This window comes from Sapajus apella, unplaced genomic scaffold (assembly GCF_009761245.1).
Source record: "Sapajus apella isolate SASKATOON/1434 unplaced genomic scaffold, GSC_monkey_1.0 scaffold12, whole genome shotgun sequence".
Taxonomy (NCBI): Eukaryota; Metazoa; Chordata; class Mammalia; order Primates; family Cebidae; genus Sapajus; species Sapajus apella.
In genome coordinates, this window is record NW_022436952.1 from 2,811,208 (window position 1) to 2,834,810 (window position 23,603).

General features: G+C 47.0%; 2 protein-coding genes and 1 pseudogene across 2 annotated transcripts; all 3 read left to right on the plus strand.

Annotated features, from left to right (window-relative positions):
* Window positions 1-1,154, plus strand: part of LOC116552599 — a 6,376-nt pseudogene extending 5,222 nt beyond the window's left edge.
* Window positions 1,155-9,282: 8,128 nt separating this feature from the next.
* Window positions 9,283-13,151, plus strand: LOC116552824 (keratin, type I cuticular Ha1). Its single transcript, XM_032279712.1, has 7 exons — window positions 9,283-9,705; window positions 9,907-9,989; window positions 10,331-10,487; window positions 11,288-11,449; window positions 11,543-11,668; window positions 11,844-12,064; window positions 12,741-13,151. The coding sequence occupies exons 1-7, from the start codon at window positions 9,358-9,360 to the stop codon at window positions 12,892-12,894; spliced, it is 1,251 nt and encodes a 416-aa protein (XP_032135603.1). The 5' UTR covers window positions 9,283-9,357; the 3' UTR covers window positions 12,895-13,151.
* Window positions 13,152-15,885: 2,734 nt separating this feature from the next.
* Window positions 15,886-20,817, plus strand: KRT34 (keratin 34). Its single transcript, XM_032279732.1, has 7 exons — window positions 15,886-16,365; window positions 16,469-16,551; window positions 17,069-17,225; window positions 18,438-18,599; window positions 18,693-18,818; window positions 18,994-19,214; window positions 20,340-20,817. The coding sequence occupies exons 1-7, from the start codon at window positions 15,892-15,894 to the stop codon at window positions 20,425-20,427; spliced, it is 1,311 nt and encodes a 436-aa protein (XP_032135623.1). The 5' UTR covers window positions 15,886-15,891; the 3' UTR covers window positions 20,428-20,817.
* Window positions 20,818-23,603: the final 2,786 nt, after the last annotated feature.

Below are 23,603 nucleotides of genomic sequence, written 5' to 3' on the forward strand. Positions count from 1 at the left end.
GGAGCAGCTGTGGAGGAGCCTCATCAACAATGTGGAGGAGCAGCTGTCTGAGATCCAGGCTGACCTGGAGCGGCAGAACCAGGAGTACCAGGTGCTGCTGGACGTGAAGGCCAGGCTGAAGAACAAGACTGCCACATACTGGAACCTTCTGGAGAGTGAGGACTGCAAGTACGTATCCTGTTGTTGTCTATGTCAACACTGTGTGCAAAGAGAACGTCTCTTGGGAATAACCTAAAAGGAGCTCTGGAGGCCAGCTGGGGGTGGCATTGCAGATGCCATCTTTGGAGACAAACTTGCTACGAGTAGACCTGGTAAGCTAATGCCTGCCTAGATGTAGGTGAGGGTGCAGGAGTTTTCAGGTCATGGCGTTTGTTTTGCTGACCACGCTGCGCTCGCAGTTGCTGGCCACTCCCACAGAGGGCTAAAATACTGAGTGCCCAGCGCATTTAGGTTTTGCTAAATTCCCCCCAGAAGAAGTATTCCAATAACGAGTATCTTTGTGCTCACAGCATTTTAAAGTATTGCTAAGGGCATGTGCGCATACTCTTTGATTTTAGTTCCATAATAGCTCTGTGAAAAGAGTAAGAGGGCTGATCTACCCCTCTAAGCACCAAGGAACACTACTGGGGCTGTGTTTAAGTGGAGTCGGTGGCCGACATCTGGGTGGCTCTTGTTCCTCTGGCCTTTCTCTCTGCTGTGTTCCTTCCACATGGGATGTGACCCTGGCCTTGCACACAGGTATGCTGAGTGCTGGTCTGAGCTCCACTGTGGACTCTGGGAACATCATTGCCCTTTTCAGGCTTAGAGAGACCTCTAAGGTCTAAAGTCTTTTTTCACTCTTTAATTCTAAAGTGTCTGTAATATACTTTTGTCTTTCACATGCTTCTCATGCCAATGTTTCAAATACCTTTTTTCTCTATGCAGATTTCCCTGCAACCTGTGCGTGATCCCAGCCTTCAGCAACCCCAGTCCAGCCCCTGCAGCCTGTGCCCTCTGCCCCTGGGCCACTCATGGGCCCTGCTCATCAACTGGATACTGACACACTCAGCCCGAGGTGCTGGGAAAGGGGAGGCGTCTTCAGCTCCTTAGGCTCCACTCTGCAGGCCTGCTACCTGGGCTTTGCCTCCCTGGCCAGCCAGGCAGTGCCGCTCTGAGATAGGTTTTTGAGTCTAGCAGCTCAGCCTCTGTGGCTGGATTTGTGTTTCCTCCTCTCAAGGTGTCTTGAGTGATCCATTTTCTCTCTTCTGTTGCCTCCTGAGCTCTCTGAGATGGGGCAGGGACTCTTGCTTTTATTTTGCTATTAGACTTCACTTCTGCAGCAGAATGGGCCCAGTACATTCTGGCCTTAGCATCTCCATCTCATGTGGAGAGACTTGCTGGGAACTCCTTAGGCCACCTGCTCCTGTAGACGGGGGTTGTGGCTGGCTCACCAGAATCGTTCTGGGAGATGGCAAAGCCAGTGAAGACCAGGGTTAAAAATGGGACTGCGGAAAAGTGGCACAGAGGAGAGATACACAACCTTTGACATGACCAAACGTATTTGGAGACAGAGTAACAGACAGAGCTTTTAAAATACAGACACTAAGTAAAATTTCCCTTTTATCTGGATAAGCCACCTGGTCCTTGTGCAAAGGAAGAGCTCAAGTCAGTGGTCTGCAGTACTACAGACCATTGCAAAATCCTGAAAATATTAAATGATGGTGACTGCTATCAGTCTAGAAAGGCCCCAATAACCTGGTCCATCCAAGCTCCCCAGTAAGCCCCCCTGGTGAGTCCTGCAGCTCTCTGGCTTGAAATTTGCAGACAATAGAACATGAAGCAGAAGCTCCAGAACAGGTTACTGAAATGGAGCTTTAGGATGACCTGCCTATTGTGAGCAAGGCGCTGGCTGGGGCTTCGCAGACACTGTGTCACCGGCCCCGCATCAGCCCTACAAAGAAGCAGCAGCTGTCATTCTCAGCTGATGGCTGAGTCAAGACTTGAAACCCAGTCTCTTTGAACCAGATCCAAAGTCCGTCCTTCGGAAGCTTTGAGGGGGAAATGAATTAGACATGAGAAGGTTTAGAAGAGTGGCTCTTCAACGTGGTCCTCCAACCGGTAGCACTGGCATCCCCTGAGAACTTGCTAGACACGCACATTCTTGAGCACCACCCCTGATTTTCGGAACCAGCAGTCTGTTTTATTATGACTTGCAGGTGATTCTGATGTTGGTTCAAGTTTGAGAACCACTGGGTTGGAGGGTTTATTTGAGGAGTGACCCCCTGACTAGCCAGACCCTCTACAGAAAGGGCTGGTCTTGCCCTCTTGGTATGTCATCCAGTGAGGAATCCCTCACACCATCAGGATGGAGCCTTTCTCTTTCACGTTGCGAAACTCTGAAAACGTTTAATGGTGGTTATTTCTGTCAGTCTAGAAGGGCCCAAACAAGCTGACCCATCCAACCTCCCCAGTAACCCCCACTGGTGAGTCCTTCTGGCAACTGTCCTGCTTGGAATTTGCAGACAATAGAACATGAATCAAAAGCTCCATATTTTGATAGCCATGGCTGAGAATCAGCACATCCCCAGAATTCAGGATCACAGATGGCCAGAGAAGAGAAGCAGTGAGTTCCCCGTCCTTGGAGACAAGCAGAGGCTTCAGAATCACTGGTGGGGATGTTGAGGGGACACTTAGGAAACTGATGGGGCTGGTTGAGATGGTTGTAGGAGGTCTTCTGGCCACCGCCCCCACCTCTGCTTTTAAGTCTTCTTGATCAGTGAAACCACAGACATTGAAGTGGAACCACCAAACCTACTCTAGAAGCTGGTTTTCGCCTTCCCTTTCTGTTCTGCAAATCCTCTGAATCACCATAGTTAGCTGAAAAATTTACAAGTACAGCTAATGCTGGTTTAATTCAGCCTTTCTTGGTACAGAGCTGTGGTGCTGAAGTGACCACAGTCCCGAGCCCCAAGGCTGGAGGGAGCTTAAGTGAGAATCTGGTCGCTCTGCCTCCAACTGCTCTCAAGCCCAGGGTGCTACTTGTTGGTCACTGCTCATGTAGATATAGGATGGATTTGCCTGAGAGACATTTGTATTTCCAGCATAGTAAGCCCAGAAAGGGTCAGAGGCTGCCACAGCTTCCCCTTCTTTGTTCTTTTTCTCAGGTGGTAAAAGTGTTTTGGCATAGGTGACACACCCCTTGGGCACCTACCCAAGAGAAGGTCTCAACAGTAAAGAGCGATCTCGATTAGTCTTAATTTAGCACCTAGCCCAGCCGCCCTCACCTCCTCCTTTGTACTTAAATAGCTCCTTTCATCCAACAAGTTCAAAGCTGTCTAACAAAATAAACCGGCTTATTCTTGCACCATGACAGCGTAGGCAAGCATTGTCCTTCCCATGTAAGGGAGAGAGAGAAGGTGAGTCATTCAATGGTTGAGGGAGTCTGCTGGTGACATAAAGTGAGTCAGTGGGGCCCAGGGTGACTGACCTGTGTTTCTTAAGTTCACATCCAATGCTCTATCATTTCTAATTAAAAGATTAGCTTTGATGAGACCATACATGTGCGTGTGTGTGCATGTGCGTGTGCGTGCGTTTGTTGTGTGTGAAGAGTTTCCCTGGAAACCGCACAGCTCATTATTACCATTACCATCACCAGAATCATCATCATCATCATCATCACGTATCATACAGCTTCATTCATCATTATCGTCATAGAAGCATATATCCATCAAGCTCTTACTATGAACCAGGAGTTGGTCTAATTTATAGATACAGTCGTATGTGTAAACTCATTTAATCATTACAGCAATCCTAGGAAGCCAATGCTATTGTTTCTTCATTTTGCAGACAAGGAACCAAGATTCAGGGAGGTTACGTAACATGTCCAAGGTCACAAAGCTATTAGGTGGTGAAGGAAGGATTCAGATTCAAGCAGCCTGCCTTCAGCAACTGTGCTCTTAACCACTGTGCTTTATAGAGGCCAAGTGTAGATTTTGTCAACAGGATGATAGAATCATAATGACCCCATTGTTTTGATTCCTTTCCTTAAAGGAAATGAGAATGTTTACGATAGAAGAAACGTTTCTGAGAATGTATGCCACAGAGGAATGAAATTTATGTACAAGGAAGGAATGTTCTATAGTATCTCACAGGATCTTGAAGCTTGAAGACCCTGGCAGTTTTAATAAACTGGGAGTTGCCAAAGAAGCTCAGCTCACTTCCTGCCATCGTAAAATCACCTTGTCTATTGAGAAAGAGAAGAAGAGAAATAGAATCCCTATAGATATTCATTGTTTCACCATTTACAAAGTACTTGTTAAAGTATTTGTGTTGTATCCAGTTGGAGGCCCCAAACAACCTTGAGAGAGGTGAGCAGGCATCACAGTCCCTATCGTGCAGAGGGAGAAGTACAGGTGTAGGAAGGTGAAATGACCCCTCCGCACCTTACGGCAGTTCTTGGCAGCGCCTTGCCCTCAAGCCCAAGTCTTCTCATTCCTGTTCCTCGCTCTTTCCCTGTTCCCAACCGTGAGGGCCTTGCTGGAGGAAGATGTGGGTAAAACTTCACATTCGGACCACTCTCAAATGCTGGGATGGGTTTTACGGGAAAGGCATCCTAGGGTTTGGGATCTCCCTAGGGGTGACCTTCCCAGTGTTGTCTTTCATCAGCATTTTAGATTCAGCTTCTGGCCTTTGGCCATTGCCTGGAAGCTCCCCGCTTGATGCTGGTTATTGCATCCAAACCTCCCTTTCCCTTCCTTCCCCCCTGGTTCTTGGACATTCCATACAACCTGCCTCAGTCATTCACATTGACCTCTAAGGCCCTCCATCCTCAGGAGGTCTCTCTGTTCTTGGCGGTGGCACAACTGTGTCCACTCACCAGCAGGACTCCCTCCGTTTCTCTCCACCAGCCTTATTCCCCTTTCTAGCTCCTCTGTCTATTCGCTTGATCTACTGTGGGTGCTTTTCTTTTTCTGCCCCACACCACATCCCTGGAATGATTTCTTACTCTACACCTGCCAAAAGCTCTTTCATTTGCTTCGAAACTTACCTTGACCCCCACAGACCCTGTGGGGATGCCACAGGGCTGAAGCCATGGGCCATCACCACCACCCCTCCTGCGGTCTCCAAAGCAACAGCTACCAGATACCAAAACAACTCGTTACTCTGCCTGGCTGAAGACTAGATTATTAAAGGGAACAAGATTCTAATGAGAACAGTTCTCTGAATCCTGCCTGTGAGTCACTTAGAGAGTGAAGCACGAACGACCATTTGGGATACAAGTGCGTAACCTGAAAAGGCTTCATCCCCTCACCGTGTGGCTGAAAATCATGAGCTGGACTGGAACGCCCTGAATGGGGTTTGGGTCAGGGTGGGTGTAGGAAGAAATGGACTGGGTAGGGGAAGGAGATGTTTTTGGGCGAAGGCCCAATCACATTACATTATGCTAACTCTGGACCCACCTGTCTGTTCAGCAGGACTCCGAGTTCCTGGGGGGCAGGGACATGACATACCCCTACTCTCCACCATGTCCCCTGCTCCCAGGACTGTGCCAAGCACACAGTAGATGTTCAACAAGTGACTAATTCCCATAGTGCCATGCATACAGTTTTTACATTTATTTTTAATTTTTAGATGGAGTCTTGCTGTCGCCCGGGTTGGAATGTAGTGGCGTGATTGTGGCTCACTGTAACCTCAAATTCCTGGGCTCAAGCAATCCTCTTGCTTCAGTCTCCCAAGCAGCTGGGACCAATGTGTGCTCCACCAAGCCGGGCTCATTTTTTTTTTTTTTTTTTAGATGGAGTTTCACTCTTGCTGCCCAGGCTGGAGTGCAATGGCACGATCTCAGCTCACCGCAACCTCTGCCTCCCAGGTTCAAGCAATTCTCCTGCCTCAGCCTCCCAAGTAGCTGGGATTACAGGCATGCGCCATCATGCCCAGCTAATTTTATAACTCATTTTGAATTTTTTTCTAGACAAGGGGTTTTGCTATGTTGCCCAGGATGGTCTTGAACTCGTGGGCTCAAGTGGTCCTCCCACCTCAGCCTCCCAAAGTGCTGAGATTACAGATGCAAGCCACTGTGGTCAGTACCAGTTTCCTATTCACCTTGAATGCAAGCATATTTCTAAATGTCCATCTTCCACCTTCTAAATATCTCATCTCCATAACTTCTGGCTGTTTATCATACATACTGGGGACCCATCTTGGCCAGAATTGTTCACAAAAAGACATTTTTTCTTTTCATCAGAACTATGATTCTTCTGTTTTAGCTTAGTCTTATGCTCAGCACAGAGAAGCTGCTTAACAAATGTGTTCTGAAGTAAACTGAACTAAATAATGAATGTGGGTTTCATTGTCCATTGACTGCGCAATTTCTCCTTGAATGAAAAAAATCTGCAAATATTCCAACTAGGAAACCAAGAGAATACATGAAGTCTATCCCTCACCTGTGTGAGGTCATGGGGATCTTACAACCCTGGGGTCCCATTTTCCCCACTAATTCAGGGAGCGAATCCACCCCAGCCCACTGAGATCTTGGAAACACTGCAAGAAAGAGGCTAGATTTACAAGAGGTGGAAGCACTGTGTTTACTCACCAGCCAGTCTGTCTGCGATCCCCATCCTGAATTCTTGTGCCAGTTCACATTCTGCAGGGCAACCAGCAGGGAGAAAAAGGGGTCCTCTGTTCTCTCCTGTATCTTCTGTGTGGCTGCCAACTGGCCATGACCTGAAGCCAGCGCAGAACTGACTCTCCCTGCTTCGTTTCTCCTTTCTTCTCTCCGCACAACTTATTCCTTCAGGAAAGGCAGTGTCGCTCCTTTTAGACTTCACAATGCTATGTGTAGATGGGAGTATATTTCTCAGCCACAAAGAAATCTCAGGCTGGATCACAGAGGTGATGCTTCAGTCTGGACACCTTGGCACAGTGTCACTTCTTTCAGAGACCTCAGGAGCTGTAGTCCTGTGTCCACAGATTTTGTATGAGCCATCTTCATTTCTGCCTCGCAGGACCCTCAGCAGGGTGGGCCACTCTCCAGTCTATTTGCTTATTTTGTCTTGGCTTCTTCTCAGCTTTGCCTTCTCCAGGTTAGCCCCTTGGAAGCTGGGCTAACTTTGTCAATATGCTGCATGATTCTGAGGATACCTCCCAAGTTTCTTCCTTGTCTTTTCTTTTTCTTGTTATCTCTCCTTGTCTCCATCTCTTTCCATTCCTCTGATCTCTCTGCATTGTACAAAAATTCTATTTTTTCTTTCTTCCCAACCCAATCCTTGAGTCTTCTCATACTGAGAGTTCTTCTTTGACTACAGTCTCCATAAGGCTATGCCAGCCAATCAGTAGCTCGGACCCAAGAGCTTGGAGAATACTGCTGGCATTTAGTTTGGGCTTGGGTTAAAGCCTCCCTGGCTGGGGAAGAAGAAAGGGCTGGGGAAATAGCTGATTGCTGCAAAGCCAGTGCTTGGAGCAGGCTGACTAGTTAGGAAGCAAAAGGCCTGCGCTGTCATCTACAAGCGAGTAGTCATCAATCAGGTGCATGAGACTTTCCATTCATCCCAAGCCCAGATGAAATGAGACAGAAGCTCCCCACAGGACGCCTAGCCTTGCGTCCTTCCTCTGGAGAGTCTCAGGGGTACCAGCCTCTAGACTTGCCTGTTTCTCTCCCTTTAATTGTCTTGCAAGGAAACAAAGAAGTATTGATTTTATTATAAGTCGGTCTTCTTTGTAGTGCTATAGGGCTTTTCATCTGAATGGCATTATAATAAGCAGTGATAATGGTCTTGGGGAGTGTAGATGAAGGACCTTTTATCTGAGACTCAAGCAGAGTGCAACATGAATACTGTCATGAAAGCTCAATGGGAGAAACACTCCAACAAGTTGTGAATAAAACGGCAGCTCTGGCTGGCAGCCAAAGCCACAGTGGAGATTGGGATGCTGCCTCTTGAGATGCAGGTGGTATTTGACGGTGCCTATAATTATGCAACTTTTATATATTCAGAACTTTAGCTACCTCTTCCTCAGATCTTCTGGTGCCTTCCTTCATCTTCCAAAGCAACCCTAAATGACTCCAGTTTGCCTTGCAAAATCCCCTTGCTCATGCTGTGCTCGGCATTTTCTTTCCTGGTGCCCAGGCCCTTGGATTTAATTACACAACCATAGAGACCTCCTTTGGTATCTTCAGACCTCTGGTTCTTAAAGCAGGTGGCATCTCCAGTCAGGCTGGAGATGGGAAGCCCATGACAGAATGTGGTACATCTTTCTGGTGTATCCATTTCTCTTAGAGAATTGGGCAAAATATTTGAAAGTTTAACTGGAAATTTAAAGGGAGCTTTTTAAAAACATGAAAGCCAACATGGATACATTATGGACTGTAGGGTCAATTCACATGAAGTTTAAAGATCAACTATAAGTGATTTCATGCCTGTGGAGGCCCCTTTGTGCGATCACCGACTTTCCTAACATACCCATCTACTCTGTTCCGATACTACGGATACCCTGAGGAAGCGTTTGACAAACACCTCTTTATTCCTTTCCCTCACATCTGCCCCTAAATATCTCTCCTAGATCATTTAAATGCATTTTTAATGGCTCTTTCAGTTTGCACTTTTCAGCCTTCTTTCAAAATGATCTCTTACCCCTGGAACTTCTGTTCTCAAACTAATGATCAAAGCCTCTGTGTTTAAAATTCTCTCCTCTACAATTTTCTTAAGTAATATGCAGTGGTGGGGGCAGGGGAAGTATTACATAGACCCGTTAAACACAAATTGCTGTCCAATCTTTTCAGCCGTGTCCTCCATTGATTCTAGTCATCCACCTTAAGGCTTCTAAGATATGGGATGCTCCAGCATTTGAAGGCTCTTGTCTAAATGCAGAGGGAAAGACGGTCCACTGTGGCCTCCTGATGCAACTTCTTCCTCAAACCAATCCATGTTTCTCCCAAATGCCAGGTGGACCAGGACATGAGTATGTTTATGGGCCTGTAGGATTGTGACAAAATTATGACGAAAGGATGTCCCTGGACAGACCAACACCTCAATTAATGAGGGCAGATACTTGGGCTGGACTGTGTAGCTTCTTTGAAGGCCTACCACAGAACTGTGATTTCATGGGTGGACTGTCTGCGGAGGAGTCCTGACTTAGCAAGAAGCCCAAGTAAAGAATTTTATGGGACAAGGGACTCTTCTGAGGAAGGCAAATAACAGACTGAAGGAAAGGGTGTTTGAAAAGAAGTGTAGAAATAAAAAGAAAAAAGACATTACATACTGTGTCCACACCCTCTGCAGTGGGATATAAATGCTCCCTAGAGGAAGGAGACCCACAGCTCTGTGGCTTGGAGAATTTAGACTCTGTCTTCAGCCAGGCACTCACTCCCTACCTCCCAGCACGATGCCCTACAACTTCTGCCTCCCCAGCCTGAGCTGCCGCACCAGCTGCTCCTCCCGGCCCTGCGTGCCCCCCAGCTGCCACGGCTGCACCCTGCCCGGGGCCTGCAACATCCCCGCCAACGTGAGCAACTGCAACTGGTTCTGCGAGGGCTCCTTCAATGGCAGCGAGAAGGAGACCATGCAGTTCCTGAACGACCGCCTGGCGAGCTACCTGGAGAAGGTGCGTCAGCTGGAGCGGGAGAACGCGGAGCTGGAGCGCCTCATCCGGGAGCGGTCCCAGCAGCAGGAGCCCTTGCTGTGCGCCAGCTACCAGTCCTACTTCAAGACCATCGAGGAGCTCCAGCAGAAGGTGAGGGGCATGGCTGTCATCTTGAAGCAAGAGAGTTTGCTGTGATTCTCCGTCTGTGATAGAGAAGCGTGTTTCTTGCTTCTGTGCCGTCATACTTCTTGCTTCCTCTTTTATTTCAAAATGGCTTCTTACGTCATTTTTAAAAAGTTGATGGTTTCATATTTATTTTCAGTCCTCACTAAGCAACCTCTCACTCCCCAGATCCTGTGTACCAAGTCTGAGAATGCCAGGCTTGTGGTGCAGATTGACAATGCCAAGCTGGCCGCGGATGACTTCAGAACCAAGTGAGTTGTTTGGAATTCGCACTAGTGTCCATTTCTTCTGTTCAGTCTTTAAAGAAAAGGGATTTCCATGGCTGTACTGAAAAACAGACCTACCCACCTGTTGTGAAGGATTCTGCAGAGGGTTGGGGAGAACCAAGCAAAGAAATCACAAAAATAGATGAGGACTCAAATCAATCTGTTTTGAGATGAATATTGGGTATTGATGGAGCCTCCAGAACCCTCTGTCCCCTGGGCCTATTCATTGCAGAAAGTGGAAAGATAAGGCAAATGAGGTTATCAAAAATCATTCCTATGAGTCTTGAAGATCTACCACTTAGTGCTCTGACCCTGTCCTTGTGCAGGTACCAGACTGAGCTGTCCCTGCGGCAGCTGGTGGAGTCGGACATCAACGGCCTGCGCAGGATCCTGGATGAGCTGACCCTCTGCAAGTCTGACCTGGAGGCCCAGGTGGAGTCCCTGAAGGAGGAGCTGCTGTGCCTCAAGAGCAACCACGAGCAGGTGAGACTAGAAATGAGAAATGCACAAGCCTGACTCTGCCTCTAGCTGAGGGTGGTTTTAGTGAATTGGGACAGCAGAATGCAGAGTATGAGTACAAGGCTGAGAGTTTCCTTTAATAACATCATGGCAAAAGAAAAACTGGAGAGAGACAAGACCTATTCATGTTCCCAGACAGGAAACATCTTTCACTTGAAACAAGCACATTATCTGAGTTGCCCAGAGCAGCTCCACATGCTTGAAATTGATCAACAGTTATAGATTGAGTCCTACCATTGCTGTGCAAAATCTTTTTATTTTTTTGCCAAAGGCCAAGAAAAAAAATTAAACCTTATAAATGCAAGCCTCTATTCTTTTAAAGTATTAGTGAAGAATGTTTGTGAGCTTCTTCCTCTCTCTCCTGGGAGGGGCCATGACATGCTGTTACCTCTTAGTTGATTGCAAGAGGTTTTTGATATACAATTTGATATACAATCTGAAATTGTACAGCCTTTTTTTTTTTTTTTTTTGCATTCTGAGGTTCTCTCAACCAACTATAAACTGGTAAAGCTGCACATCACTTAGTTCATCCTTCAGTGGCATCCAAGCAAATCTTTGGAAACTTTTTTTCTGAAGCCAAGTGCCATGGCATAGCAGATGGTGAAGAGGGGGCTATGCTGCATGGAGTGCCTTGAGCTGTCACAGACTGCTCCCCTCGGAGTTTCTTTTCTGAGAAAATAGACTAACAGGGCTTCAACAAGCAATGCCATTCCTTAGAGTACATTCTTTGCTCAGGATAGTAACTCTTGTATTTTCTCCTTCAGGAGGTCAACACCCTGCGCTGCCAGCTTGGAGATCGCCTCAACGTGGAGGTGGACGCTGCCCCCACTGTGGACCTGAACCAGGTCCTGAACCAGACCAGGAGTCAGTATGAGGCCTTGGTGGACACCAACCGCAGGGAAGTGGAGCAGTGGTTCGCCACGCAGGTGAGCATCTAAGCATGTGGCCATTCAGGGCTCAAGGCCCACTCCAGGGCCCTGGAAGCAGGGTCTGATCCTTTCTCCCCTTGGGTGTTTCAGACCGAGGAGCTGAACAAGCAGGTGGTGTCCAGCTCGGAGCAGCTGCAGTCTTATCAGGCAGAGATCATCGAGCTGAGACGCACGGTCAACGCCCTGGAGATCGAGCTGCAGGCCCAGCACAACCTGGTGTGTATTGCTCAGCCCTGCTGGTGAGCGATGGGACTTTGGGAGGCAGAGTCCCGGGGCTGCCCTTGGGACCACACGCTCTCCTTAGCTCTTGAAGCTGTGACTTCCTTGGAATCCTGTGAAGAAAGGCTTTGAAGGAACAGCTCTCTGACATTCCTGATCTTCCCCACCACAGCGAGACTCTCTGGAAAACACGCTGACGGAGAGCGAGGCCCGCTACAGCTCCCAGCTGTCACAGGTGCAGAGCCTGATCAGCAATGTGGAGTCCCAGCTGGCGGAGATCCGCGGTGACCTGGAGCGGCAGAACCAGGAGTACCAGGTGCTGCTGGACGTGCGTGCCCGGCTGGAGTGTGAGATCAACACGTACCGGAGCCTGCTGGAGAGTGAGGACTGCAAGTGAGTAGCTGGGCAGAGGTGTTTGATGTAGCGATGCACATGTGAGTGTACTATTCAGTTAGACACCATGCAAAGATTGCATACCTTGGAAAGGAAATTATGCCTTCACACTAGACATGCTCAAACAGAACTCAGACAATATAATATGGACATCATTTAAAACATAAATGGTTTGGTAGCAAGAGTTGTTTGATGTACAAACTGAAATTGCACAGCCAAGTCTTTGCATTCTACTATGATAACATGCATGATTGCATGATATGGGATTAATGCCTTACCTTTTACAATACTGTATTGTGTAGTGGGTACATTCCCACAGACTACCTAATTTGATCTTGTAATTACCACCAGGTGGGCTGGATCAGAATTCCCTGCATTCTATAGGAAAATAAACTGGGTCTTGGAGAAGGCAAATGACTCACCCAATGTTACCAGTTTGGTATGAACGGATTTGAGAGTAGACATCAGAGTTTCAGAGTTTCTGTCTACCTTGGTTGCTCTACGGCAGGGGGACCATTCACAATTTGAGAGTTATCTTTGTGGCAGGGGAGCCCGTGCCTTCTCTGTTCCAGGCCAGGCCAAGTCCTGACAGGCATTCTTACCCTTGGGGATCTCTCTGGCATTTGATTTTAAAATCTCCCTTAACTCACCTTTCCACATCATTCTTTGTCTCCAGTCTGCCCAGCAACCCCTGTGCCACAACCAACGCGTGCAGCAAGGCCATCGGACCCTGTGTCTCCAATCCCTGCACCCCTTGCGTCCCTCCTGTCCCCTGCACACCCTGTGCTCCACGTCCCCGCTGTGGACCCTGCAACTCCTTTGTGCGCTAGAAGCTAATGCCGGAGGAGCAAGGACGCAGGTCCCAGGACTCCAGAGCTGTGACCTGGCTCTGGTTCAACAAAAGGGGCCTGAAAACATCATTTGCATGGCTGGAGTGGCCCCAGTAAGGCAGCCAAAGCCTGCAGCCTCCCCAACTACTCCAGCCCGTCCTGCTCACTCTTTCCTTCCCGGGGGTCTGTTCCTTCTTGTGCTCACCCAGAGAACTCTTGTAACCTCCTAATAAATGTTATTTCTTTGGCAAAACAGACGCCTTTCTCATTTGTATTCATTTGTTTCAATGTGCTCATCACCTGAGTATGCTATAAAAAGCCACTTGAAAGACAGACCATATAATGGCCTGACTCTTGGCTACAAGAGCAGTTTCATGTCCTGCGGGGGCAGTGGCAGACGGCTAACCTGGCACCCTGGACCCAGGAGTGAGGCAGGCAGGCCTGTGGGAAGGAGGGTGGAGGTGCTGAAGTGCTGCACCTTGGCCTTTTTTAGATTTTCCTTCTGACCTGGGCGGCTCCCAGAGCTGCTTATATCCAAATCTGAATGGAGAAGGCATGAGCTGGGGGCTGGAAAGAAGCTCTGGAAAACTCATCTTTTTTCAGCAGAACTTTTGGGTTTAGTGCTGTATTATTCTGGGTTGTTGGTGGCTCAGACATTTCCCAGCCAAGAGACTCTCTGCCCTGCCCTGCTATGCCCAGGAATTCCCCCTTTCCCTCGTGTGGGTCGATCATTGTCAGCCTGGTCTTGCGGCTGCTCTCTTCCCTCCTCGACTCCGGGTCTTAGAGACCCCATCAACTCTTTATTTGATCCTTTGGACTTTCTCAGTTCAATCCAACCAGTGCCTATTGAATACTTACTCTGTGCAGATGGTGGGTGGTGGGATGGGGAGAGACATGAAGAAAGACACAGTTCCTGACCACCACTTATTTACAATTTGTTAAAAGGGATAAAACTAGTCCTCAAGTCGTGCTGTCATAAAGCCCAGTCCCCTGGCACTGTGAACAGCTGGCGGTGCTAGAAGGAACTCTGAGTACTGAAAAGGACAATGCTGCGGCTACTCAGGAGGCTGAGACTCAGGAGGCTGAGACAGGAGAATTGCTTGAACCCAGGAGGCGGAGGTTGCAACGAGTGGAGATCACACCACTCCACTCCAGCCTGAGCGACAAGAGTGAAACTCTGTCTCAAAAAAATAAATAAGTAAACTTTATAGTCGAATTAAAAGAGTGATTTACCTACCACCATGATAGTATTACAGCATTCTATATTTATCAATATATTTATGTCTATCAGCAAGTTTTATACTTTCATATGCATTTATATTACTTTTAACATCCTTCTGTTTCAACTTAAAGAACTTCATTTGACTTTTTTGTAAGGCAGGTCCAGTGATGATGAACTACCTCAGCTTTTGTTTATCTATCCTTCAGATTTGAAGGATAATTTTGCTAGGAATGATATTCTTGGTTGGCAGTTTGTTTGTTTTCAGCACTTTAAATATATTATCCCATGTCCTTCAAAGTTTCTGCTAAGAAATTCACTAATTGCCTTATGGATGTTCCCTGTACACGATGTCACTTTATTAAATAATGTTCTTCTTCGCCTTTTGTGAGAGTTTTTGATTTAAAGACTATTTTGTCTGATGGCCAGCCATCCTGCTGTCCTTTGGTCACCATTTGTATGAAATATTTTTTTCCCATTCCTTCACTTTCAGCCTATATGTACCTTTAAATCCAAAGCCAGTCTCTTCTAGATAGCATATAGATAGACCTTGCTGCTTTTTTGAAAATCCATTCAGCGACTCCATGTCTTTTGATTGGAAACTTTTATTTACATTTCAATAAATTATTGATAGGGAAAGACCTATTATTGCCATTTTGTGAATTGTTTTGTCTTTCTCAGGGTTCTTTTGTCTCTCTTTTCCTCTCGTCATCTTCCTTTGTGTTTCATGGATTTTTGTATTGATATGTTTTTATTCTTCTTTTTATGTATCTTCTACAGGTATTTTCATGTGGTTATTATGGGGCTTGTATAAAACAATGTACAGCTTTAACAGTCTGTTTTTAGCTGATAACAACGTTCGCTGCATGTAAAATCTGCACTTTTGCTTCTCCCCCACACACCTTTTATGTATTGATATCACGATTTACATCTTGCTATACTGTGTATCCATTAACCTATTTTTACAGTTATAGCTATTTTTAATACTTTTGTCTTTTAAATTTTATAGTAGAGGGCCAAGTGTGGTGGCTCATGCCTTGTGAGTAATCCCAGCACTTTGGGAGGCCAAGGAGGGCAGATCGCCTGAGGTCGGGAGTTCAAGACCAGCCTGACCAACATGATGAAACCCCGTCTCTACTAAAAAAACCATTGTTTCACAAAAATGCAGCAGGGTGAACCTGACCTGTGGGCTGTTGTTTGCAGATGCCCCTTTTAGGCGTATTCCCATCCATTCCATTGGTTTCCATTTTATTTTCTCATTTCCCGACCATGAACATGCAATTGTTTTCAATCTCTCCACGTGTTGGCAAGTTCCCTAAACCCCACCCAATAGTAAGGCTCAGGATCCTTTCAGCTAATACAGGTTGAGTTTCTGCTACAAAAACAAGTTGAATACTGAGACATGGATGAACACGGGAGGAAAGAGTTACCTGGAAGAGGAACTCTCAAAGCTCTCTCTCAAAGCTGTCTTTCCAGGGACAAAGAACAGTGGCAGAACGTCCTGGGTGAGGAATCCCTGATTCCCAAACAACTCCACCCCATGTCTCCGGCTGTCCTCCCCTCTGAGTAATGCGGACAGCCTTTTGGGGCTATGATGATGCTCCCTCCTGTGAAGCCGTCTGATGAAACTCTGATTTCACCAATCACTAGCACCCAGGAAGAGCCTGGTGTGACATAAGCTGAATGGAATAATTTTATGGGATGAGGGGGGACTCTTTAGAAGCATCTAACTAGCATATTTTGGAGAAAAATTAGCTGAAGCATTAGGAAAGGAAACTATGCTGCATGCCAAGCCCCCACCCACCATTAATGGTATAAAAGGACCGCAGAGGAACGAGAGACTCAAACCTGCTCACATCCACTTCCAGCAGCTTACCTGCCTTTCCATTACCCGTCCCAGCATCATGTCTTACAGTTGCTGCCTGCCCAGCCTGAGCTGCCACACCAGCTGCTCCTCCCGGCCCTGCGTGCCCCCCAGCTGCCACGGCTGCACCCTGCCCGGGGCCTGCAACATCCCCGCCAACGTGAGCAACTGCAACTGGTTCTGTGAGGGCTCCTTCAATGGCAGCGAGAAGGAGACCATGCAGTTCCTGAACGACCGCCTGGCCAGCTACCTGGAGAAGGTGCGTCAGCTGGAGCGGGAGAACGCGGAGCTGGAGAGCCTCATCCAGGAGCGGTCCCAGCAGCAGGAGCCCTTGCTGTGCGCCAGCTACCAGTCCTACTTCAAGACCATCGAGGAGCTCCAGCAGAAGGTGAGGGGGTGGGCCATGTGGGGCCACGGCAGCAGCTGGCTGTCTTTGAGCAGTAAGACATTCTCAAGTTCAAGTGCACCTCATGAGAGAAATTTCTTTTCAGATTCTGTGTGGCAAGGCTGAGAACGCCAGGCTGGTGGTGCAGATTGACAATGCCAAGTTGGCCTCTGATGACTTCAGAACCAAGTATGTTGAACTTCTGGGGCCAGATGTTCAAGGTCCCTGTGGTTCTTTCATGGTCCTAGGGACCTAATATTGCCTGGAAGGGAGGAGAAGGCCATTTCTCTCCTTTTTTCCTCTTAGGGTTGGTTATGTAAAATCAGTTTCAAACAGAGATCCAGGCTTATGGGCTGCCTGCTCTTCAGTCTATACTAGTCTTTTCGGAAGTGTTTCTTAAACCACATGATTCAGAGATTGAAATGAATTCTTCTTTGGGAACTGATTTGGTGGTATATTAGCTAACAAAATTGACAGCACAGTGAGAGACTTCATCTCACGAGTGCCCCTGGGCTCCTTGTGGTGTCAGGGTGAGTCAGGGAACCTCTCCATTCTATCCATGCACAGCTGGAGGGAAACATGTGGAAGAGAAGAGGCAGAAAATGGTGTAAGTTCAAGAAGATTCAGGCCAATTCTACCCAAGCAACACATAATAGAGGAAGGTGGTTTTCTTTCCTGACTTATCCTCCCACTCCAATGCGTGCAGGTACCAGACGGAGCAGTCCCTGCGGCGGCTGGTGGAGTCGGACATCAACAGCATGCGCAGGATCCTGGATGAGCTGACCCTCTGCACGTCCGACCTGGAGGCCCAGGTGGAGTCCCTGAGGGAGGAGCTGCTGTGCCTGAAGAAGAACCATGAGGAGGTAGGAAAAAAATTTGCAAAAGCAGGACTCAGAGCTAAGCTATGAGAATCAGGAGACAATTACTGCCTGGATCTCTGGTCTGGGACCCTTCTCTGAAGAACTCAAGGTATTCTCAGAGAGTGAAGGTGCTACATCCATATCAAGGAGTGAAGTGAGCTGCTCATTCTCCAGCGGCTGGCTGAGGGTTAGGCAGGTGCTGGGATTGCTGAGGATGGACATCATTCATTGAGCTCTGCTCTCTGATGGTCATGTTAGGTCCTAAATTTGCTAGTAGGGATGGAGGGATAAAAATGAAATAAGACATAGCCGTTTTCTTCAAAGAGCTCACACTTTAGTATGGAAAGACAGCAATGTAAACGCAGTGATATAAACAAGGCAGAGTGAAACAATTACCATATGAGATGTACAAGCAGTATGCTCTATAGAGAGTCCAGTCTGGGCCAGGCATGGTGGCTCATGCCTGTAGTCCAAGCACTTTGGGAGGCCAAGGTGGGTGGATCACGAGGTCAGGAGCTTGAGACCAGCCTAACCAACATGGTGAAACCCTGTTTTTACTAAAAATACACAAATTAGCCAGGCGTGATGGCACACGCCTGTAGTCCCGGCTACTCAGAAGGCTGAGGCAGGAGACTCACTTGAACCTGGGAGGTGGAGGTTGTGGTGAGTCAAGATTATACCATTATACTCCAGCCTGGGCAACAAGAGCAAAACTCCATCTCAATTAAAAAAAAGAAAAAAGCAAAAATAAATAAATAAATAAATAAAAGAAATAATTCAGTCTGCCCAAGAGGAGATAGATGGGGAATTCTTCTCAGATGCAAAGAGGTTCAGTACTTGGGTGTTTCAGACTGAGGGAAAAGGTTGAACAAAGACACAGAAGTGGCAGAGCAGGGTATATCTGGGTATGGCTGGGCATGTAGTACCTACAAGGGTGTGATGAAAGTGAAGATGTGATGGGAATCGATGAAGGACTTGCATATGCCAAGGAGTTTAGACTTGGTCTTGTAGAAGATGTGGGGTCGTTTCAGTTTCTATGGGACAATTGATGTGATCCCTGTTTGAGTTTATTGCTATGAAATGTGTGTGTCACTCTTTGGGAATGATCAGAATATTCCTTTTAGTGCTTTTTGGGCAGCATGGTGCTCATTTTCCTGGAGCGGTAAGATGGCAGATCCATTGCCATAGATTCATCCCTTTTCTTTTCTCCATCAGGAGGTCAACACCCTGCGCTGCCAGCTTGGAGACCGCCTCAACGTGGAGGTGGACGCTGCCCCCGCTGTGGACCTGAACCAGGTCCTGAACGAGACCAGGAGTCAGTATGAGGCCCTGGTGGACACCAACCGCAGGGAAGTGGAGCAGTGGTTCGCCACGCAGGTGAGCATCTAAGCACGCAGTCACTCAGGACCTGAGGACCACCCCAGGGCCCTGGAGGCAGGGTCTGATCCTTTCTCCCCTTGGGTGTTTCAGACCGAGGAGCTGAACAAGCAAGTGGTGTCCAGCTCAGAGCAGCTGCAGTCCTACCAGGCAGAGATCATCGAGCTGAGACGCACGGTCAATGCCCTGGAGATTGAGCTGCAGGCCCAGCACAACCTGGTGTGTATTGTTCAGCCCTGCTGGTGAGCGATGGGACATTGGGAGGCAGAGTCCCAGGGCTGCCCTTGGGACCACATGCTCTCCTTAGCTCTTGGAGCTGTGACTTCCTTGGAATCCTATGAAGAAAGGCTTTGAAGGAGCAGCTCTCTGACATTCCTGATCTTCCCCACCACAGCGAAACTCTCTGGAAAACACGCTGACTGAGAGCGAGGCCCGCTACAGCACCCAGCTGTCCCAGGTGCAGAGCCTGATCAGCAACGTGGAGTCCCAGCTGGCGGAGATCCGCTGTGACCTGGAGCGGCAGAACCAGGAGTACCAGGTGCTGCTGGACGTGCGTGCCCGGCTGGAGTGTGAGATCAACACATACCGGAGCCTGCTGGAGAGCGAGGACTGCAAGTGAGTATGGGGCAAAGAATGTTGGGGAGGGATGTGCATGGTGGGATATTGCAGGCACACAAATGGTGGCCATATTTGCAACTAGCCAGGCAACACACATTAACTGTGCAGTGTGTGTCCAGTGATCTGTGATAGCTAAGCAAAGGGAGGCCAAAGTTAAGGGAACAGCCCCTGCCTCGGGGGGCTAACAACAGAGGAGTGGTGGTAGGGCCTGGCCAGTCATAGGAATAACATTTGTGTAAGGCACATCGTGTTAAGTTCCCAGGAAAGCACAGGCACAGTGGCTCACGCATGTAATCCTAGCACTTTGGGCGACCGAGGTGGGTGGATCGCCTGAGCTCAGGAGTTTGAGACTAGCTGGGCAACACAGTGAAACCCTGTCTCTACTAAGATACAAAAACAATTAGTTGGGCATGGCAATGTGTGCCTTAATCCCAGCTACTTGGGAGACTGAGGCAGAAGAATCAGTTGAACATGGGAGGCAGAGGTTGCAGTGAGCCAACAGCTCGCCATTGCACTCCAGCCTGGATGACAGAGCGAGACTCCATCTCAAAAATAATTAGGAAAAAAGTTCCAGGAGAGCCTAAGAGCATGAGATAATATTTTTGAAAAGGACAATTTTTCCACCTATGAACATAGCATTCTGGGAAAGGGAGAAGGATTTGGTAATAGTCAGAACTTGATTCTGGCCTGGTACATTGGCTCATGCCTGTAATCCCAGAATTTTGGGAGGCTGACGCGAGTGGATTGCTTGAGGTCAGGAGTTCAAGCCCAGCCTGGCCAACATGGTGAAACCCCATCTCTACCAAAAATACAAAAAATTATCCAGGTGCTGTGGTACATGCCTGTAATGCTAGCTACTTGGGAGGCTGAGGCAGGAGAATTGCCTGAACCTTGGAGGTAGAGGTTGCAGTGAGCTGAGATCACTCCACTGCACTCCAGACTGGGCAACAGAGCAAGACCCTGTCTCAAAAACAAAACAAAACAAAAAGAACTTGATTCCAACTAACTCCAGCCACTGAGAATTCATAGGTTGTGTCGTTAAGCCCAAGGTATTCTGTGCACCCTATTAGGGCTCTCTCCCCTCTCCTTCCCTATCCACTCTAAACCTCCTTGTCCTCCTAGGCTCCCCTGCAACCCATGTGCCACCACCAATGCTAGTGCCAACTCCTGTGGACCCTGTGGCACCTCTCAAAAGTGTTGCTGTAATTGAAAAGCTTGTATCCTCTTTGAAGACATCTACAAAGCCATTTAGATCAAGCACAGGAAAGATCCTCAAGTCCTGCCTTTTCTGGAGCTCAGCTGACATCAAGAAACCTCATCTTGCCTACTGTGTTATTTCCAGAATGCTGAAAAGCTTTCCCAACCCAACAAGCAAAGACACACATCATCAGCTTCCAATGTCTGGACAACTTCTTCCTGTTGAAGGTCGAGACTCTTTGTTCCTAAGGATGTTCGGCTCCCTGTAATCTGAGCTCCAGTTACTATTTAGGGTGTTTCCAGAACGTGTCGCATTTCCTGTTTTCCTTTCTTCTTTGGCATTCTCTGGAATGCAAGGAGGAGACTTCCATTACTTCCCAATAAACTTTATTTCTCTGGCATAGTAAATGTTTCTCATTCATATTCATGCACTGTAAATTACTCATCATGGCTGTTTCATAAAAATACCCCTTCATTAGGAGAATAAAATGAATTAAATGACTGAGCCAAGCCTTTATGCTTCACCAGAAACACTGATGTAGACAGGGAAGGATGTCCTTCTGGGAGACTCCCACCAAGGGCAGGCCATGCAGGAAACCTGGCCTTCAATACCCATGCTTGCCTTGCCTTGACTACAGGGCTCTTGGCAATTTTTAAAAAAATTATACTTTAAGTTCTGGAGTACGTGTGCAGATCTTGCAGGATTGTTGCATAGGTACACACGTGCCATGGTGGTTTGCTGCCTCCATTCCCCCCTCACCTACATCAGGCATTTCTCCTAATGTTGTCCCTCTGCAACCTCCCTACTCCCCGCTGTCCCTCCCCTAGCACCCATATGTTCTCATTGTTCAAAGCCTGCCTATGAGTGAGAACATGTGGTGTTTGGTTTTCTGTTCTTGTGTCAGTTTGCTGAGAATGATGGTTTCCAGATTCATCCATGTCCCTACAAAGGATATGAACTCGTCCTTTTTTATGGTTGCATAGTATTCCATGGTATATATGCACCACATTTTATTTGTCCAGTGTATCATTGATAGGCATTTGGGTTGGTTCCAGGTCTTTGCTATTGTAAAGTGCTGCAATGAACACACGTGTGCATGTGTCTTTATAATCGAATGATTTATAATACTTTGGGTATATATCCAGTAATGGGATTGCTGGGTCAAATGGAATTTCTCTTTCTAGATCCTTGAGGAATCGCCACACTGTCTTCCACCATGGTTGAACTAATTTACACTCCCACCAACAGTGTGAAAATGTTCCTATTTCTCCACATCCTCTCCAGCATCTGCTGTCTCCAGATTTTTTAATGATGGCCATTCTAACTGGCATGAGGTGGTATCTCAGTGTGGTTTTGATTTGCATTTCTCTAATGACCAGTGATGATCAGCCTTTTTTCATGTTTCTTGGCCTCATAAATGTCTTCTTTTGAAAGGTGTCTGTTCATATCCTTCGCCCACTTTTGAATGGATTTGTTTGTTTTCTTCTTGTAAATATGCTTTAGTTCTTTGTAGATTCTGGATATTAGCCTTTTGTCAGATGGGTAGATTGCAAACTTTTTTCTCATTCTGTTGGTTGCTGGTTCACTCTAATGATTGTTTCTTTTGCTGTGCAGAAACTGTTATGTTTAATTAGATCCCATTTGTCTATTTTGGCTTCTGTTGCCATTGCTTTTGGTGTTTTAGTCATGAAGTCCTTGCCTATGCCTATATCCTGAATGGTATTGCCTAGGTTTTCTTTTGAGAATCCTCCCCAGAGTTCACTGCTATCTCTGGCTTTCACCCTCATCAGAATAGAATGTTCTGTTTCCCTTTTTCCTAAACTGCCTGAAGGAACAACAGAAACTGCTTCTACAGAAACTGCTCAAAGAGCAGGGAGTCTCTCCTCTCAATCTCTCTGCTCCTCCTGCCTTGCTAATATAGATACCTGCTCCTCCTTCGAAGTGAACCTTCATTGATTTCCATAACCCTGCACACTCTGGGCTTTCTTGTACTATCTCTAATTACCTGTTCTCTGTTGTCTTGTTAGCTTTCTTCCCCTTTTTGTCCCAGATGAAGGCAACACTTACATCCTCAGCCCTCTGTCTTTCTCCTTCTACATCCCTGTTCATGTAGAACTAGCTCCTCTATGCTGATGGCTCCCACATCTCCCTCTCACCTTAGCTCGATTTCCAGGTTTTCTGTTGCGCATGGGACAGTTTCACTTGGTATCAGGTCATTACATCACGTTTAATTGGACTAAAATGTATTGTTTTCCAAACTGGTTCATCTCACTGCCCACTTGTTATACCTGACATGTTGTCCTCCACATAGACCCTTTAAATTCAGCCCTTACCTTTCCCCTCTTCGAGTTTATTCTTTCCCCTAGGTCTTTGCTCTTATCCATAATGTTCTCCCACAGCCTCTTTATCATTTCATTTTCTGTAATTCCAAGAAAGGACAGTGTTCATTAAGCATCTCCCCCAAAACATTGATCTTAACCCACTCCCCACTTGCCTCATCTCTGAATTTTTAAAGCTTTCAATTTTATAGGCACAACCTCAATTATCCATTTAATTTAATCCTATCTGATTGACACAACCACAATCAATCACCTATTGTGTGTGCCGGGTACTGTGGGGGGTGCTGAGAAACACAAATAAGTGAATCTCAGTCTCAGCCGACAGCCTGTTTTATAGTTTAGGGTGGATGAGACAAAGATAGAGTCATCATGGACAAATACCAGTGTGGCTCAAGAAAGGTGTAGATAAAGAGTTATGAATTTCAGAGATGTGACAGAATGAAAAGAAGAGGCTCCAAAGAAGGGGGCAGCACTCGATGAAAGCCTTGAAAACCCAAATGTTCTGTTGACATAAATTTTGTCTGCCTGTCTTATTGACTGCAGGCCCTTTAGCAGAGACATCATCACCTAATTAAATCTTATGTAAACCATGGAATACTGGAAGTGGAATAAATAAGGAAGAGTAACACTAATGAAAATTCACGAGAAGGTTATTAAAACTTTATATACTTCCCATAGTTTCAACTTCAATCAATGATTACTGTATGATATTAGCATAATTCTGAAATAAAGTTTGCTGAGAAATGTCTGGAAAGATGAGGGTGTGTAGGCCATAGGAGAGAGAAAGTTATCCTGAGCGTGAACTTTGCCTGGAGGAGTGACAAGGTGTGTTTAGAAATTGACAACCCA